We start from the raw sequence: 18,429 nt of genomic DNA, 5'->3' as shown, positions 1-18,429 counted from the left end.
CACATAGGTGTTCACACACAATCAGGTGTGGAAATAAAAAAGGGTCCTGGACCTTTTTAGTGTGGATGCGATGCAATTTGAACCGTACAAAATGTATGGCTCAAATCGCACCGCACAGACATCACATGCGATTTGCACAAGAATGTGGTGGGGTTCCTGCGTGAATCACATGCGATATGCCGCACTGCATTAGTGTGAACCCGGGCTAAAGAAACAGAAGCCAAACACCATATAATATAACCTTTTTGTGATATAATAATACAATTAGACCCTAAAGTGTCATATAAAATCTCAGAAATCCCAAAAAAGTGTCCAAAAAAAAAAAAAAAAAAAATCCAAAGAAAAGTCCAGTGTTCAAAAAGGTCCCAGATTTCCAAACGTTTTCATCCAATAGGAAGGATTGAATCCTATTCCATCCAGTAAGAACCTCAAAAATAAAAAAATAATTACTCTAGTGCATTACCTTTATATAAAGTAATAATCACTGTGCAAAAACTCAACCACTTAAAAATGTGCCAAAAACCTTTTATAAAATAAATACATTTTTATATAGTGCACATATGTACTACAAATTAAACTGTGAGCACTCTGTGATCACTGCAACACTGTGCATACACCAAAAACCAGCACCAATAGTACTAAATACTATTACCCTCTGTGTGCATATAATCAGCTTAACAGCATTATGGATCAGAGATCTTCCATTCTCTCTTCAAAGATATTTTTCCAAGGTCCTCAGAAAGACAAGAAGGGTCTCAGGACTCATATTCAAAGTATAGGGAAAATTTTATTAGCCACTTACATTTAAAATTTAGAAATTCCAGCTCCAGACATGGCTCCTATACAAGTTCCAACAAACAAATGCAGAAAACCATGTGTGGATAACCAACAAAATGGCCACGGCGACACGTCCGGTTTGACGTCACTCCACTAACGCGTTTCGTCACTTCTGGACTTCGTCAGAAGGGCTATCCCATGCGATTTGCACAAGAATGCGGTGGGGTTCCTGTGTGAATCACCTGCGATATGCTGCACTGCATTAGTGTGAACCCGGGCTAAAGAAACTGAAGCCAAACACCAGCTTACATTTATTTTTGAGTTATAACAAACTGTTTTTTTCCTTTTGGGATAAAGGTTTCACATAAATAAATAAAAGCTGATCATTGTAAGTGCCCCTTTCAGTGGTAAATGGTTAGACTCAACCTTCTAATTGCTACATCTGCAGGACAGCTTGTTCTGTTGAAAAACAACAGACTTACTGGCAGGCTCACAAGTTGAAAATAACAGAAAAAAGAAAACAAATGCAGCCATTACATCTAAGAGAAGGCATGCTGCAATATAATAAATGTTTGTTTTTGGGTTTAATACTACTTTATCAGAGGCATGTGGAGCCAATAAGTAAGTGGATTAATAACTAAACCAAGGTACCTGGAGGAAACCCGCACAGGGAGTGGGGCACAGACACAGGGAGAACATGCAAACTCCAGGCAGGTGATGCCATGGTTGAGATTTGAACCAGCGACCCTAGTGAACAAGCTGAAGTTAGAAGCTGATTGGCTACCATGTACAGATGCACCAGATTCTAAGTGCTGCAGTTTTAGTAACCCCCCTCCCCCCATGTTTTCACTGTATAGTGAAGGAATTCATAGTGTTTTGGGTGCAGTTTTATCTCCACACTTGGAAGACTCTTTGAGGGCATTTATGCTCATGATTTAAACTCGTATCACATTTCTTGGTGTCAACAGCATACGGTATCAAGAGAATATTTACTGTAACTTTTTTTTATCCACTTTGTTGCACATTTTGTATATTTATTAAAGCGGAGCTCTGGGCTCCCCCCAAAACATAAACAAGTAGTACAAGTACTGTAGCTGCTGACTTTTAATATAAGGACACTTACCTGTCCAGGGATCCAGTGATGTCTTAACCCCGAGCTGATTCTTCAGTCGGCTTTGGGTGCAGGCGTCTTCATCTTAAGTAAGGGAAACTATAAGTAAAGCCTTGCGGTTCGCAGCCAGTTGCCTACTGCGCATGCGCAAGCCACTCTGTGCTTTGTGAATGGTCCTGCAGTCTTCTGGGACCTGTGATGTGTCCCAGAAGGCTGTGAGGGAAGGAGGGGTTAACTTCTGGCTTAGATTGCCGCAGTGATCTGACCGGGAAGTGGGAACAGGGACTTGTTTTTCACAAAGTGCCAAATGTGACAGTGAAGGGGGGATATAAACAAGTGGAACTTCCCTTTTTGGGGGAAGTTCCAATTTAATGTATGTTGTGTTTTTCTTGATTTTACATTATATTATGAGCACTGTATTGCACAGTTCAGGCCATTGCACTGTGTATAGAGGTTGTCCACTGTGACAGTATATTGTCAAAAGTATTGGGCCGCCTGCCTTTACACACACATAGTGGCACCCCAGTCTTAGTCCGTAGGGTTCAATATTGAGTTGGCCTGCCCTTGGCAGCTACAACAGCTTCAACTCTTCTGGGAAGGCCGTCCACAAGGTTTAGGAGGGTGTCTATGGGAATGTTTGACCATTCTTCCAGAAGCGTATTTGTGAGCTCAGGCACTGATGTCGGATTAGAAGGCCTGGCTCGCAGTCTAATTCATCCCAAAGGTGTTCTATCGGGTTGAGGTCTGTGCAGGCCAGTCAAGTTCCTCCACCCCAAACTCGCTCATTCATGGCTCTATGGACCTTGCTTTGTGCACTGGTGAGCAATCATGTTGGAACAGGAAGGGGCCATCCCCAAACTGTTCCCACAAAGTTGGGAGCATTAAATTGTCCAAAATGTCTTGGTATGCTGATGCCTTAAGAATTCCCTTCACTAGAACTAAGGGGCCAAGTCCAATCCCTGAAAAACAACCCCCTCCACCAAACTTTATACATGGCACAATGCAGTAAGGCAAGTAACGTTCTCCTGGCAACCGCCAAACTCGTCCATCGGATTGCCAGACAGAGAAGCATTATTTGTCACTCCAGAGAACACATCTCCACTGCTCTAGAGTTTTAATTGCATCTCAAACCTTTCGTAGAATCAATAAAATATGTTGAAATTTAAAGCTGACCAAAAATCTAAACTCTAAATTTGATACCAGTGGTAATGGGCCTCAGGTCTGTTCTAATAAAATATGTGTAGGATCCACTACCAGGTTATTAAGGAGGCCCATAATGAGTTGGGTTTGCACTGCCAAATGATAGAAATGCAAATTAGTGAGTGTCAGGCCTCCTTCATCCTTTGCAGTGTCTCCAGCTTAATCCTAGGGGGACATTGTTTCCAAGGTCACAAATCAGGGTGTCAAGGACATGAAACAAACCGAATAGCTTTACTCATAAATTCAGTCTTCATAGACTGGGTAACACAAGAGGCTGTGCTACAGCTCTGAGGCTGGAATAATTAACATAATATACAGAGCTCTGGACAGCTCCTCAAGGCAAAGCCAAGTGCCTGCAGGCCAAATTGCTTGCCAACTCCACAATCGTCAGTCCAGTGGGGTCTGGGTGCAGATTCCAAAGCTGCTGCTGAGGAAATACTGATCCACAAGTTTTCATTAAAGTTGCCAAAGGAAAAAAATTATGATTGTCTTATTATAAATGAAAAAAAATGACATGAAGAAATGTAAATTATAGTAAGAGTGTTTCTCAGTGCATGGAAAAAACATGGTCAACCTCCTCGGTCACTAGCAAATAATTGTGGCATGAAAGTTGGAGAAGTTCTTTGGGGGTTGGCTTAACTTTTTTTGTTTACCAATGTCCAAACCTCCTGAAGGCAGCAGTATAACCCAAATGTCTAATAATTACTACCTTCCTGGGCCCCTCAAGGAATGATAAGAAACTTGAGATATACTGTAGTGCTGTAGAGAAACCAGGAAGACTTAATATACTATACGTTGCTATGTATTGCTGATTGGGAACCCCACATTTCACATTAAAATTATTGAAATTATGGGATTGCAGGTGTAAAAAAGTATTACATTTATGTTTTCTCATGTTTTTCCATGTTTTATGTGTTATCGTTTTTTAAGTAGCAAAAACAACCATTGGTCAGGATTCATCTGTAAGTACAGGTCAGATCTGATGGTAACAACATTTTAAACGTATCCGTCTGTATGTACATGGAGAAGTGATGTCAATACTGGAAAAAAAGCACAACGCAACCAGTGAAATTGTTGACATATTTTATTATGAACTACAATTTTTAAAATTTATATTCAATATAAGAAAACATCAATTCTTTTAGAAATAATCATGGGCTAGTGTGGTATTTCATAAAGTCCCAGTGCATTTGTTTCCGTATGTATAATTATGTGTGGATACGGATGCTGTTAGATGTTGAACTGATATACCAAATTGATGAGTTATTCAGCGTGAAACGCACTAGAATCCTGCTGCCTTATGTGTACCCCATTTTAACACAATAAAGAGGTTTCCATCTAATTCTTGCTTGTGTCTACATGTGTTGTTTGGCTGATACATATTTCTCAATGGTGAGCTGGATGGGCACCTAGCTGTGGATTGCAGGCAAGTATGGGCCAACCTGGAGCTGTTTTATTACTTTTCATCGTTTGTTTACTAATATTCATGGAATAAAAAATATATTTTAATAAATTTAAACTTGTCAAAGCAATTAATTGATCTATGACGTTTCCCTAGCTTTGCTGACTATATCATACATTTGGAAAGCAACAGGAGCAATTACTGCTTAGGACCTGGATATATGTACTTCATAAGGTCATTTTCCCTATGAGCACGGCTTACGGGCATGGATGAAGTAATAGCCGTTCTCATCAGTCAAGTCCAAGTTTTGCTTTTCAATAATTGGACAGCACTTTAGTTTCACTATTTCATAGCCAACCTCCCTATATGCCTTCTCAAGTTCTTCCTTGGTAATGGCCAGACAGAAGAATTTTTTTCGTCCAACAAGGTAGTAGGAACAGTTAAGCACACTCTGAATTACTATGTGACCTCCTGGTTTAATGAGGTCCTTAAGATTTTTCAAAGCATTGGTGAAAGTTTCTAAATCTTTGCAGGGTGTTTCTAAACAGAGGCAACTAATAAGACAATCAGCTTGTGGCATCTCCACTGGGTCAAATGGGTTCTTCTTCAGAGCATCACATTGCAGAACTTTTGTCACTGTTCTCCTCAATTTTTCTTCCTTCTTCTTACAGCTTTCACTGTCACTGAAAGAGGACACTATAGATTATTTTTTTTCACTGTTATGATTGCAAACATTAAATGACAGCATATCAAATCACCCTCATGTGTCTACTACAGAAGATCCCAACACATTCATCTATAAACCATATCTAGTGTATGTAGCTCTCTCCCCCAAAGGGGCCTCTGATCTCCCTTACCAGCTCAGAGGTTGCCAGGTCCAGACACCAGCTCCAAGCACATTGACAAACACAGGCTCGGTCCAGTTCATGCCTTTTTATAAATTTATTGTAGTACGTCAAACAGAAAAGAGGGGGTGAGGGTGCAGGATACTCCAAAGCGCCAATCACATACAGAGGGACAGTCTCTTCAAAAGTCCTCTAACAGCAGCTTTTGTTGGAGGTGGGGGTAGCCGAATAATCTGAGACTCTTTATGAGCAGTCCCAGTCCTTGCAGCAATTTCTGGCATTCAACACCTAAAGCAATTCTGGAGTCTTAGGCAAGGGTCCTACCCTCAATGTCCAAAGACAGCTGTTGCCTACCATCTTCCATGCAACACTCTTCTGTGATAAAGTGATTCCTCTCTATGCCATCTTCCACAGGTGGAGCCCATCAGCAAATACATTCCAATCCAAGTTCCTTCAGACTCTCAGCCAAGCACACCAGGTCTAACATTTGCTCTCCAGTTCACAGGCTGCCAGTCAGGGTGATTGGACACAGCATGAGTTTGTCGGCAGGTTTCAGCCAATGATTTTGGCTGTATATCTGCTGATCGGTTCTGTATTTACAAACACACAGAACACTGTACACAGACAGCAATCTGACTGTTTCTTCTCCCTGATATCAAATCTGAGTTCATGGAGAAAAACAGCTAGATCTGTGAGAAAAAGCAGGACACATTACACACATTGTTAATGTTGCACACTTGTTAGGCACACAGTTAACCCCTTGATTGCTTCTTGATGTTAATCCCTTCTCTGCCAGTGTCATCAGTAAAGTGTACAGTATTATATGTGATCACTTTATTAGCATCACTAGCAATGTCAGTGTCAGTTAGTCAATCAGTATACCTTCCAGACAGTGTCTGTTAGCACCAGATTGCCTGCCACACTATCACAGTCACACTATAAGTCGCTGATCACGGCTATTACTAATATAGCATCTATAGCTGCGTAAATTCCATTATATATACCATAGTTTGTAGACGCTATAATTTTCACACAAACAAATTAATATACTCCTATTGGGATTTTTTTACCAAAGAAATGTAGCAGAATACATTTTGTCCTAAATATATAAAGAAATTTGATTTTATTAGATGTGTTTTATAACATAAAGTGTAATATATATATATATGTATATATATATATTTTTTAAATGTTTGAATTTTTTTTTGTTATGTAATAAGGAATAAAAAACGGTGATTATCAAATACCACCAATAGAAAGTTCTATTTATGTGAAAAAAAATATATACCGTATTTTTCGCACCATAAGACGCACTTTTTTCCCCCCCAAAAAGGGGGGAAAATGTCAGTGCGTCTTATGGAGCGAATGTAAAGCGGCCGGTCCGGTATTTCTGCCGCCACCATGTCAGAATACCGGGCCGGCCGCTCAGCTGTTCTCCCCTGCAGGGCCTTACCTGTTCCTCGCTCCAGCGCTGCACAGTCTTCCCGCGCTGGCTTCTGTGACAGCCGGGTGCCCACTGCGCATGTGCTGCGCTTTGTGAATGATCCGGTGTCTTCTGGGACACATGAAAGGTCACAGAAGGCGCCGGGCCATTCACAAAGCGAAGCGCTTCTTGCACCTGCGCAGTGGGCACCCGGCTGTCACAGAAGCCGGCCCGGGAAGAAGAGGGAAGGCAACTCCGCGGAAGTGGGAGCGGGTACCTGTCAAATTCAGGTACCCGCTCCCCCTCCCTCCCCAAAGGTCAGCAGTCTCTGGTCATTCCCTGCACTGTCCGCAGTCTCTGGTCATCCCCTGTACTGTCCGCAGTCTCTGGTCATTCCCTGTACTGTCCGCAGTCTCTGGTCATCCCCTGTACTGTCCGCAGTCTCTGGTCATTCCCTGTACTGTCCGCAGTCTCTGGTCATTCCCTGTACTGTCCGTAGTCTCTGGTCATTCCCTGCACTGTCCGCAGTCTCTGGTCATTCCCTGCACTGTCCGCAGTCTCTGGTCATTCCCTGCACTGTCCGCAGTCTCTGGTCATCCCCTGCACTGTCCGCAGTCTCTGGTCATTCCCTGCACTGTGTCCGCAGTCTCTGGTCATCTCCTGCACTGTGTCCGCAGTCTCTGGTCATCTCCTGCACTGTGTCCGCAGTCCCTGGTCATCTCCTGTACTGTGTCCGCAGTCTCTGGTCATCTCCTGTACTGTGTCCGCAGTCTCTGGTCATCTCCTGTACTGTTTCTGCAGTCTCTGGTCATCTCCTGTACTATGTCCGCAGTCTCTTGGTCATCCCCTGTACTTTGTCCGCAGTCTCTGCTCATCTCCTGTACTATGTCTGCAGTCTCTGGTCATCTCCTGTACTGTCCGCAGTCTCTGGTCATCCCCTGTACTATGTCTGCAGTCTCTTGTCATCTCCTGTACTGTGTCCGCAGTCTCTGGTCATCCCCTGTACTATGTCTGCAGTCCATTGGTTCAGAATATTTTTTTTTCTTGTTTTTCACCTCTAAAACCTAGGTGCGTCTTATGGTCAGGTGCGTCTTATGGAGCGAAAAATACGGTACCTTTCATCTGGGTACAGTGTTGTATGACTGAGTAATTGCCAGTTAAAATACAGTGCTGCCAGTTCAGCACAGTTCTGAATAGCAAAACATGCCCTGGTTATTAAGGGGGTGAAATCTATTAAACCATGATAAACGTTTTCTTTTTTTTTTTTGGTCCCAGGTTTATCCCATAATGTGCTAGTTTGCAGCTCATATTAGCACATGTCAAACCAGCCAGCTAGTGCTATGCTGTCACTGCTCCAGGCATCTTTGCATGCCTTCCTTCCAGGTTCATTTTCTCTCCGCCGCTTGCAAAGCCAAGCTATGATGATATCACTTCAGCGCATGCACCCAGGATTCACATCACCACAGCACAGAGTGGGTGCCATAAATGTGGTCTCAGTAGCTTGTGTATGGCTCAGATTACATTACTACTGACAGGCCAGGAGAGGCATTTATGGCAGAAGAGGACACTAAGGTCTGTTATGTTATAAAAACCCTATCTGTTGGCAGATTTTCAAAATTTGACTTTAAACCTTTCGAGCCTAAGGGAAAAAAAATCTTAATGCCTAAGCACAATTTTACAATTATGTTAGTAAAACCATACATATCATCACAACTACTTTGTGCATCCAGGTCGAATATACCTTTTTTTTGTTTCAGGACAAATTGGGCTTTCATTTGGTGGTGAATGGCAATGGATATCTCCTGATTTTTTTTTTTATTATTAAAGGAAAATTGCTCAAAATAATTAAGAAAAAAATATTTTTAAATTTAGCTGTTTATTTCTTACTACTACTGTCAGCATCTGTGGTGGTGAGCTCTTAATCCACAGCTTGGGGTTCCTCAGGGCGCGGAGTCTAAGCCCCAGCCTGCTTGTTAACCAGAGCCCCTGATGGTGGGGATGGATTGGAGCAGGCTGGAACCTGGTCGCAGCCCCCAGGTACACCCAGCTGTGGTAGAAGAGACCGCTAGCGGGAGCAGGGTGCAATGGGAGTAGACTAGGAGATACAGAAGACAAGCCGAAGTCGGGACAGGCGGAAGACAAGCGAGGTCAGGAACAAAGCCGGGGTCAGTACACAGGTAGACAATGTAGGAGAGAAGTCAGGGACACCGCCGGGGTCAGTACACAGAAACACTAGACCAGATACTTGGAAGAACACTGGGGAGCACAGACAACAACCGTTGCTCAGGCAATGTGGGACAGACTGAGCATGTCTTAAATAGACAGGCAGACAAGGAGGCGGGCCAGGAAGTGATGAAAGGGAAGAACATAAAACCCAGGGAATAGCAGATGACACCCATAGGTGAACAGAGAGAGACACACATGTGAAGGAAACACAAACAGCAAGGAGGCAAGACAAAGCAACAGGAGGCTGCAGGCTAACTTGTGACAACGACTATAACCTGCCACCAGATCCAGTGCCTACCACTTCAAGAAATAAGACAGTCCTGGGTGGTGGCTAATGTAGTTTCTCACCAGAGTGATTCTTCCCCTATCTGGCCCAGGGGATGCAGGTCTACTCACTCAGTCCTTCTCTTGTGTTGCTGGTCGGTCGGTTGGTTGCTGTTATCATGCCTTTTAGCTGGGCCGCTCCTTCCCTGCCTCACAGGTGGTACTCTCTCAGGGTCCAGTGCAGTCCTGAGCTTTCCTCCTTCCAAGGTTCTCTGCTTGTAGGTGAGCCTCTCTCCATCTGGGCCCCCTCACAGGCTCCTGCCTTCAGTCTTACATCCTCTCTATTTTCCACTCTCCAACAATCCTTCAACTCTCCTTCAGCTGAGCAGGCTCAGTTATTCTTAAAGGTTGTCCTGGCCCTTTGCCAAGTCTCCTGTTGGGGTTAGGCCAGGGTCCTCTAAGAGTACAGACCAGCCACTCCTCAAATCCAACCATTGATTCTAGACCTTTCTCTAAAGTTCTAGAACAGGGGGGAATTCCAGAAGGCTGGTCTGCAAGGCCTCTCAGCTCTGACCCAAATTTGACCCTGCTAGCTACCACACCCAGGCTGCCACTCAGCTCTCCTTGCTGACAATTGAACTAGAGCTCCCCCTAGCTAAATAGGAGGGTACTACACATACAAATGAGTCAGAGAGAGGATTAGATTTTATGCAGGTACAATATCTTAGGCATGCCTACCACACACTTGTAACTTACCTGTTACCTTCCAGCTCACACACCATCTTGACAATTGGAGACCAGTCAAATGCATCGGGATCCTTCCTTAGCCACTTCTCTACCTCTGCTCGGTTTTTCTCAACAAAGTCAGAAGTGATGATATTGTTGAAAGCTCCACATGCAGAGAAAAGTTGATAAAGTGTGGGTCCAGTTCCAAAGTCAATTAGTAGGTCTCCTTTAACACCACCTTAGGGGACAAAAAACAAACAATGGAGCTTTCCTTTAGAAGTGTAGATGAGACAAAACAAAATCTCATTTATTCTGATAACACTGTGTAGATACAATAATTGTATCTGCATTGTAGTCAGGTAGGGCTTGTGTAGTAAACTGACAATCTTAATGCATATGTGATCCCTCCCCTTGTAAAACAACCCATTCAATTTAAAAAAAAAATCAAAAGCAAAACTGTACATATTAAAAAAAAACATTCAACATTTTTTCTCTATTTTAATAAGTGTACATAGTCTCTGTACTCAGCTACAGAGGCTTGGAGAGATGGGGAGGAGAAACAGCAAATACTGATCTTCCTAGTGAATGGCAGTGCAGGGGGGCGTGTCACCACAAGCCTGATCATTGAAACGCAAGCAGGATGTTTGCCCAGCACAGCCAGAAAACTGACCATGCTGGAAGAGATGTGCTCCTATACCTAGCGTGGTCAGTTTGAAATAGGAAAGCAGGGGGATTTCACACAAAGGAAGCAATAATAGGAGAACAGGATACTTTTAACATAAGTACATGGTACAAAAGGCAAAGATCAGGAATATGAAATATATGGGTAACATACTCTTTACTATCAAAATAGGCAGGCTTTTTATATGTCAGAATCAGAATCAGCTTTATTGGCCTAATATGTATAGCATACAGTTTACTGTGACACTAAACAATAGACATGTGCATTTTGTTTCCATATGATTTGTTTTTTGGAAAGAAATTTCACTTTCGGAGGTTCAGATGTATACGAATCTCCAAATGGACATAGAGTCATGCATGTCAATGAATCAGAAAAAAAGTTATAATGAAATTAAGAAATGCATTTGTTTCATTCGGATGACTTCACATGATGCGATAGTGGTTTGGGCCTATGGGGAAATTAATAACATTTTCAAATTCCTTCGAAATTCAGCTTCAGCTAACATATGGATCTAAAATTCATTCCATTCGTTAATTCGGATGCGCATGCTGGCAGTCGATATTGTCCAATCAGCTCATGCCATTTCTGCTAGTGGGTTGGACTAGCATCTGAAAATATATAGAATCCTTCCTATTCAAATTCGATAATATATCAAATATATAGCAGTCTATATATATATATGTATATATTGTACGTTGAAATGCATTTTTTATATATTGCAAAATAAATGAAAAATATTTTCAAAAATTTAAAAATACATTTTCAAATATACTGTATGTCTTTAAAAATACATTTAATCTACAATTTTGGAATGCATTTTCAAATATATGTAAATATGTAAAAATATATGTTAAAATGACTGTTTTATATGGTAAAAAAATCTGCAGAATATATTTAAAAAAAGTATATTTAAAAAATATTTTTCATATATTTTGTAATATATAAAGAACACATTTCAACATACAGTATATCTATCTATCTATCTATCTATCTATCTATCTATCTATCTATCTATCTATCTATCTATCTCTCTCTCTCTATATATATATATATATATATATATAGATAGATAGATAGATAGATAGATAGATAGATAGATAGATAGATAGATAGATAGATAGATAATAGATAGATAGATAGATAGATAGATAGATAGATAGATAGATAGATAGATACACAGGTGAAACTCGAAAAATTAGAATATCGTGCAAATGTTCATTTATTTCAGTAATGCAACTTAAAAGGTGATAGACTCAATACATGCAAAGCAAGATAGTTCAAGCCGTGATGTGTCATAATTGTGATGATTATGGCTTACAGCTCATGAAAACCCCAAATCCACAATCTCAGAAAATTAGAATATTGTGAAAAGGTGCAATATACTAGGCTCAAAGTGTCCCACTCTAATCAGCTAATTAAGCCATAACACCTGCAAAAGGTTTCTGAGCCTTTAAATGGTCTCTCAGTCTGGTTCAGTAGGAATCACAATTATGGGAAAGACTAATGACCTGACAGTTGTGCAGAAAACCATCTTTGACACCCTCCATAAGGAGGGAAAGCCTCAAAAGGTAATTGCAAAAAAAGTTGGATGTTCCCACAGTGCTGTATCAAAGCACATTAACAGAAAGTTATGTGGAAGGGAAAAGTGTGGAAGAAAAAGGTGCACAAGCAGCAGGGATGACCTCAGCCTGGAGAGGATTGTCAGGAAAAGGCCATTCAAAAGTGTTGGGGACTTTTACAAGGAGTGGACTGAGGCTGGAGTCAGTGCATCAAGAGCCACCACACACAGACGGATCCTGGACATGGGCTTCAAATGTCGTATTCCTCTTCTCAAGCCACTCCTGAACAAACAACGTCAGAAGCGTCTTACCTGGGCTAAAGAAAAACAGACCTGGTCTGTTGCTCAGTGGTCCAAAGTCCTCTTTTCTGATGAGAGCAACTTTTGCATCTCATTTGGAAACCAAGGACCCAGAGTATGGAGGAAGAATGGAGAGGCACACACTGCAAGATGCTTGAAGTCCAGTGTGAGGTTTCCACAGTCTGTGTTGATTTGGGGAGCCATGACATCTGCTGGTGTTGGTCCACTGTGCTTCATTAAGTCCAGGGTCAACGCAGCCGTCTACCAGGAGATTTTGGAGCACTTCATGCTTCCTTCCGCAGACGAGCTTTATGGGGATGCGGACTTCATTTTCCAGTAGGACTTGGCACCTGCCCACACTGCCAAAAGCACCAAAACCTGGTCCAATGACCGTGGGATTACTGTGCTTGATTGGCCAGCAAACTCGCCTGACCTGAACCCTATAGAGAATCTATGGGGCATTGCCAAGAAAAAGATGAGAGACATGAGACTGAACAATGCAGAAGAGCTGAAGGCTGCTATTGAAGCATCCTGGTCTTCCATAACACCTCAGCAGTGCCACAGGCTGATAGCTTCCATGCCACGCCACATTGAGGCAGTAATTGCTGCAAAAGGGGCCCACACCAAGTACTGAGTACATATGCATGCTTATACTTTTCAGAGGTCCGATATTGTTCTATGTACAATCCTTGTATTATTGATTGCATCTAATATTCTAATTTTCTGAGATTGTGGATTTGGAATTTTCATGAGCTGTAAGTCATAATCATCACAATGATGACAAATCACGGCTTGAACTATCTTGCTTTGCATGTAATGAGTCTATCTCATATATTAGTTTCACCTTTTAAGTTGCATTACTAAAAAAAATGAACTTTTGTACGATATTCTAATTTTTCGAGTTTCACCTGTATATTAAAAATATATATTTTTATAAATATATTGAATACGGCCAAAATTGCAGTATTTCAAATATATGTCGATATATTTGGGAAGAATATTTTTAAAGTATATTTAAAATATATTTTTCTTCCATGTGGGTTGCCACCAGCTCCTTCCTAGATGGCCAGTGGCATACCCATCTTCTTCATGTTGGGGATTAGCTTGGGTAAAAACACACCTGCAATAGGGTAAAAACTCTACCATCTTAGTTACTAACATCCTTCTGGCTTTTGGCCCACCTCCAAAATAAAAGGATGTCCACATGTACAGCCTTTTGAGGAAATCTTTACTGTGGCAGCAATGCAACTAAGGTCAGGAGCTAGACGGACTCCTGCCCAGCCAGCACCCATTTCAGGAAACACTGGATGGAGCTTGAGCAGAGACCTTACGTTTTTCTGAGGTTACAACGATACAACAGAAGTTCTGTACATCTATCCTTCATTTACACAGCTTTAAGTCCAGCATCATAACTTCACCAACTTCACCACAGTATGAATGCATAATAACATCGAATGTCCAGCCATCTCTTCCATACTCTTCAAAGAGGTCCACCTTAGGTGGGTACTCCTCCAAAGTTTGTATTGGCCTACCCCGAAGAGTTCTCTTCCTTAGATTACAGGTTTATATGCTGTATACCAGGAGTAGCCTATCCCCCTTACTCCTCTGTCATAGACTCCTCCCACTGCAGAATATATAGGAATATACAACTCCACCCACCAGCTCTACCCAGGGAAGGGACCTTACTAAAAGGGATATTAATCCCTGCTTACAAGCTGGCCATACATTTTCCAAATTAGTTTTGTTCTGAATGAGCCTGTTGGCCCCCTGCCATGTGACTTCCTTTGTTTGAATAATTAAAGGTGGAATAATATCCAGGTGGAAAATTGTTGGCGGACTGGCTGCCAAAATATGATAGCCAAAGTGTGAGTGTGCAGTGTTCTGTGCTGACAGCGCTCCTGCTACATCTCCTAGGCTTAGGCATGCTAAATCTAAAGGCTTACTCCAGGTTCAGCTAATCACTGAATCATTCCCCTCCATTTTCCAGCAATATGTTATGAACAGAGTCTGCTTAATTTTTGCCTTTTCTCCAGCGCTGGGCGGTCCTCGATGATGCAGAAAGTGGTGCTAGTGTCATGACCTCAGCATCATTCTCTGCATATTACACTGCGGGTGCAGGGGGCTGTGCTGACACAGATGCCCTACACTCACAGGCAGGGACGGACTGACAACTCATGGGGCCCCCGGGCAATAGGGGATCATGGGGCCCCTGTGTCCTTGCCCAAACTCAAAAAAGCCTATGAAAAAGGTACCAGGGGCATCTCATGGGACCCCCTACTGACCCCGGGCCCTCGGGCAGTGCCCGAGTTTCCAAATGGTCAGTCCGCCCCTGCTCACAGGATGTTCTTAGTTTCCAAAGTGTAAAGCGGTATTAAATCCAAAAAATCAAAATGCAATATATTGCAGATTATCAATTCTTAGATGTGGTGGCTGCATTCATTTTTTTGTTTTTGTTTTTTCCTTTATTTCACCTGGTGATCCAGCCAGAAACACATATCCAGGGCTGGAACAAGGGGTGGCTTCCCTGGGCGCAATGGTTTACTATAGGGATGGGGTCATTTTCCTTCTCTTACAAGGCTGACAGGAGTAGTTACAATCTATACATCACTACTTCTGTCAGCCCAGTACTGGGAGCAGCATGGAAAGGAGGAGAGAGCCAGGACTCAGTGCGGGCTGTGTTCTTACTCTCCCTCCTCTTTTCTGCCAGTGCAGCGCTTCTGTAATAACAAGCATGGGAGCTGTACTGGCAGGAGTAGGTGGGAGAGAGAGCACAGCCTGCACTGCCGAACGCAGAAATGTCCAGGAGAGAGCCAAGAGTGGAGAGCCATCAACACAAGCAGTTGCCCAATGTTAAAACTGAGCTGCACAGTGATTTTGACAAGCAAGTGACTGCTGGGCGTAGGATCCCATAAACTTACAAATCATGAATGCAGGGGGGATGGAGGGCAGTTTGGCATCTTTGCCCCAGGTGCTGGATGACCTTGTTCCAGCAATGTATATATCTGTCTTTGGGTGTATCCAATTTGGCTAAAGCAGACTCCTCTTAAGAGCAGCAATATCAATTTTATTTTTGCTTTTAGGATAAAGGTTTTACATAAATTAATAAAAGCTGATCATTATTAACACCCTTGTCAGTGGTTATTGGTTTGTCGGAATCCTCTAACTTTGTCTGGAAAGTTTGGTCTGTTAAAAGAGAAATACCGCCAAAGCTCTTTTGGCCATACTTCTCATGTGGGTCACAGGAGTGCACTTACTTGTCGAGTGCGCATGCGCGGCCGCAATTGATGTCGCGGACGCCCAGGTCCTAGTGCCTGCACATTGGTGCGCCTAGGCAATCTGCGCATGCGCAGACCTGTGCGCCGCGGCAAGCCCTGAAATCCCTGACATTCTGTAAGTGGCTCACAGTGATTATTTATGTACATCACTTCCTATCTTTGTGTCTCGGTCAGAGACCCCAGAAGAAGAAAATGGAGAGAGAGACAGAGACTTTGTATACACTGCTGCTGCTGATGTAGTTTCACCCAGACCAGAAGCAGAGACTTTTAGGAAAGTATTCTCATGTTCGAATAGTTTATTTCAGCTGCCCACCTTTCAGTATATTAGAAGGTGAACTTATTTATTGCAATAGGGTTTATATGCAACTCCTGTTATTTTAGTTAACCTGTCCTTTCTGGTCTGGGATCCCTTAGCTAGTATTAGCTTAGGACTCAACAACCAGCATAGGTTAGAACCAGGTTAGGCATCCGACTGCCACTTTTGGTGGTTAGAAGTCCAGTTGCATGACAGATTAGAGGTAACTAGGGACCAAGCACAAAGTAAATAGTCTGACCCTGAGTTCCAGCGCCACACCACGGTTTCTGCTGGCAAAAAGCTGCATTCCAGGCTTGTTGGACAATGACTGAATCACTGAATCACTGCAGTTCTGGTCATCAAGACAAACACTGCTCCTCCTCAGGGGCCCCTGCAATTGGTCTGCTGCAACATTTATCTGGAGGTATCTCTATTAAATTATATATACATACCAGGGTGTACAGTATGTACACAATTCCACCAGGGCTCTTGATTAACCTTTGCTGAACATACCTGTTTGTGGATTGTGTTTGTGTACTGTATGTACAATTCTTAATCTTTTCCTATATAAAGCTTGTATTATTTCTATATTGGTGTGTATCTATATGTTACATGCTGGTTGCAGTAGTTCCTCTGCCCTCAATTACTTTGATTAGATTACTGGTTAGTTTTCCAGGAAAGGAATCTCCTCTGTTCACAGAGGCCGTTTCCTGGGTGGAGGCACTGCCAACTTCATTATCAATCCCCCTCTTCCACTTCTTCCAGTGAAGGTTCTGGTTCCCTTGTTTATCTACAGGTTCAGTGCAATATCCTGTTTGGGGAGGCCATTTGTCAGATGTAACCAGATCAGGGGCGGACTGACAACTCATGGGGCCCCCTACCAGGGGCGGACTGACCATTTGGAAACTCGGGCACTGCCCAAGTAGGGGGCCCCATGAGATGCCCCTGGTACCTTTTTCATAGGCTTTTTTGAGTTTGGGCAAGGACACAGGGGCCCCATGATCCCCTATTGCCCGGGGGCCCCATGAGTTGTCAGTCCGCCCCTGCCCCCTACTGACCACGGGCTCTCGGGCAGTGCTCGAGTTTCCAAACGGTCAGTCTGCCCCTGGCCAAAATGTAAAGATTGGAATATGTACAGACACTATACACATAGATTAACGCATGCATAGATAATGATAGCTCAAATATAAATTCATTTATATGATTTCTAAAAATTGTAAAAAACAAAAACAACATGAATACATCAATCATGTTTCTGAGTTTAGACTGCAGCTGTTCTGTATCATATTCCCTGCAGCAATAAAGCTCAAAAATAAGTCATTTGTTTACCTGAAGTGAACGTTTCATGAAAATTCTGCAATGTAAAATCAATCCATTCTCTAGCATATGTTTCTTCTTTGGGGTCATAGTAGGATTTGCAATAATCTAAAGGTTCAAACTCATCAATGTAGGTTTGAGATGTTGTATATGGAGTCTCCATGATGATCTACTCTCCAGGAAAATCAAGACTGCAGCAGGACTGTCACTGAATGGGAAATAAAATCCTTGGCAATATGTGTGGAAGTTACGTAAAAGGCACTGTGAGCTGTATGAAAAGACAAATCAGGACAAACATGCTTCTCGAATCTATCATTCCATCGCCTTGATATGCACTGGGGAGGAGTCAGGAAGGGCCGAACAGTTTGGGGAGAACTGTGGAAGGTAGCCAGGAATGCAGAGCCATGCTTTTGTTCATGTGAGCCAGTCAGCCATGATATTTGTGCAACTTGTGTTTTAATAAAATATTCTAACAAAATGGTATCACCCTATGTGAGGCTCTGCTTTGATTCCTCTATCCGATGAATCTGGTGGGTCTGTCCTGGTGAACAATGCAGCTGGAGAAGCAGCCAGGATCAGAATGCAGAACAGCTATTTATACATGCCGTGCTGTGTGCCAAGCTTGTTTAAAGTGGTATTAAACACAAAATCAAAATGTTATATATTGCATCCTACTAATCATTAGATATGGTGGCTGCATTCATTTTCTTTTCTTTGGCTTTTTTACCTCTGTTTTCACCTGATGATCTGGCCAGTAACATACCTCCTGTACTAGAGTGCCCCCACTCTGTGTGAAGGAGCAACAGAGACACTTTTGGACAGCAGCATTGTCAGTCTGGGGGAGAGGAGTGTAGCAAACTTGCTCATCAGAGTTGGACGCGGAGTTCCCCTTTTTTATTAGAAGTATTCCTCAATCCTTTATTCTCCTTCCCCCCTCCCTTCCTGAGAGGCACAGTGACAGATGGTGGGCTGGTTATGGGTCAACCACAGGTTAAGGCATCCTTAGTTCGGTGCCGAGCAGTCTGCAA

At 42.6% G+C, this 18,429-nt stretch overlaps 1 protein-coding gene and 1 long non-coding RNA gene across 2 annotated transcripts in view; one reads left to right on the top strand and one right to left on the bottom strand.

Annotated features, from left to right (window-relative positions):
* The window catches only part of LOC149466009 (uncharacterized), a 119,252-nt gene that overhangs the window by 71,362 nt on the left and 29,461 nt on the right, over nt 1-18,429 (top strand). The gene's annotated exons all lie outside the window — the stretch shown is intronic.
* LOC149466010 (nicotinamide N-methyltransferase-like) lies at nt 4,155-17,843 on the bottom strand. The gene is made up of 3 exons (XM_089673091.1): nt 17,414-17,843; nt 10,005-10,212; nt 4,155-5,173 (listed from the first exon to the last, which is right to left on the bottom strand). The coding sequence occupies exons 1-3, from the start codon at nt 17,562-17,564 to the stop codon at nt 4,735-4,737; spliced, it is 798 nt and encodes a 265-aa protein (XP_089529217.1). The 5' UTR covers nt 17,565-17,843; the 3' UTR covers nt 4,155-4,734.

The sequence above is a fragment of the Staurois parvus genome, unplaced genomic scaffold, assembly GCF_062004578.1.
Source record: "Staurois parvus isolate SC_StPar_1 unplaced genomic scaffold, SC_StPar_1.0 ptg000135l, whole genome shotgun sequence".
Lineage (NCBI taxonomy): Eukaryota > Metazoa > Chordata > Amphibia > Anura > Ranidae > Staurois > Staurois parvus.
The sequence above is the reverse complement of the archived record's forward strand: the minus strand, read 5'-3'. Positions and strand labels throughout refer to the sequence as shown.

What these genes read in the sequence shown, in the direction of transcription:
- LOC149466010 (XM_089673091.1), bottom strand. Translation starts at nt 17,564, where the DNA reads ATGGAGACTCCATATACAACATCTCAAACCTACATTGATGAGTTTGAA. An exon ending in TCATGAAACGTTCACTTCAG is followed by an intron (nt 10,213 to 17,413) that starts GTAAACAAATGA and finishes TTGTCCCCTAAG; the next exon opens with GTGGTGTTAAAGGAGACCTA. An exon ending in TGTGAGCTGGAAGGTAACAG is followed by an intron (nt 5,174 to 10,004) that starts GTAAGTTACAAG and finishes GTCCTCTTTCAG; the next exon opens with TGACAGTGAAAGCTGTAAGA.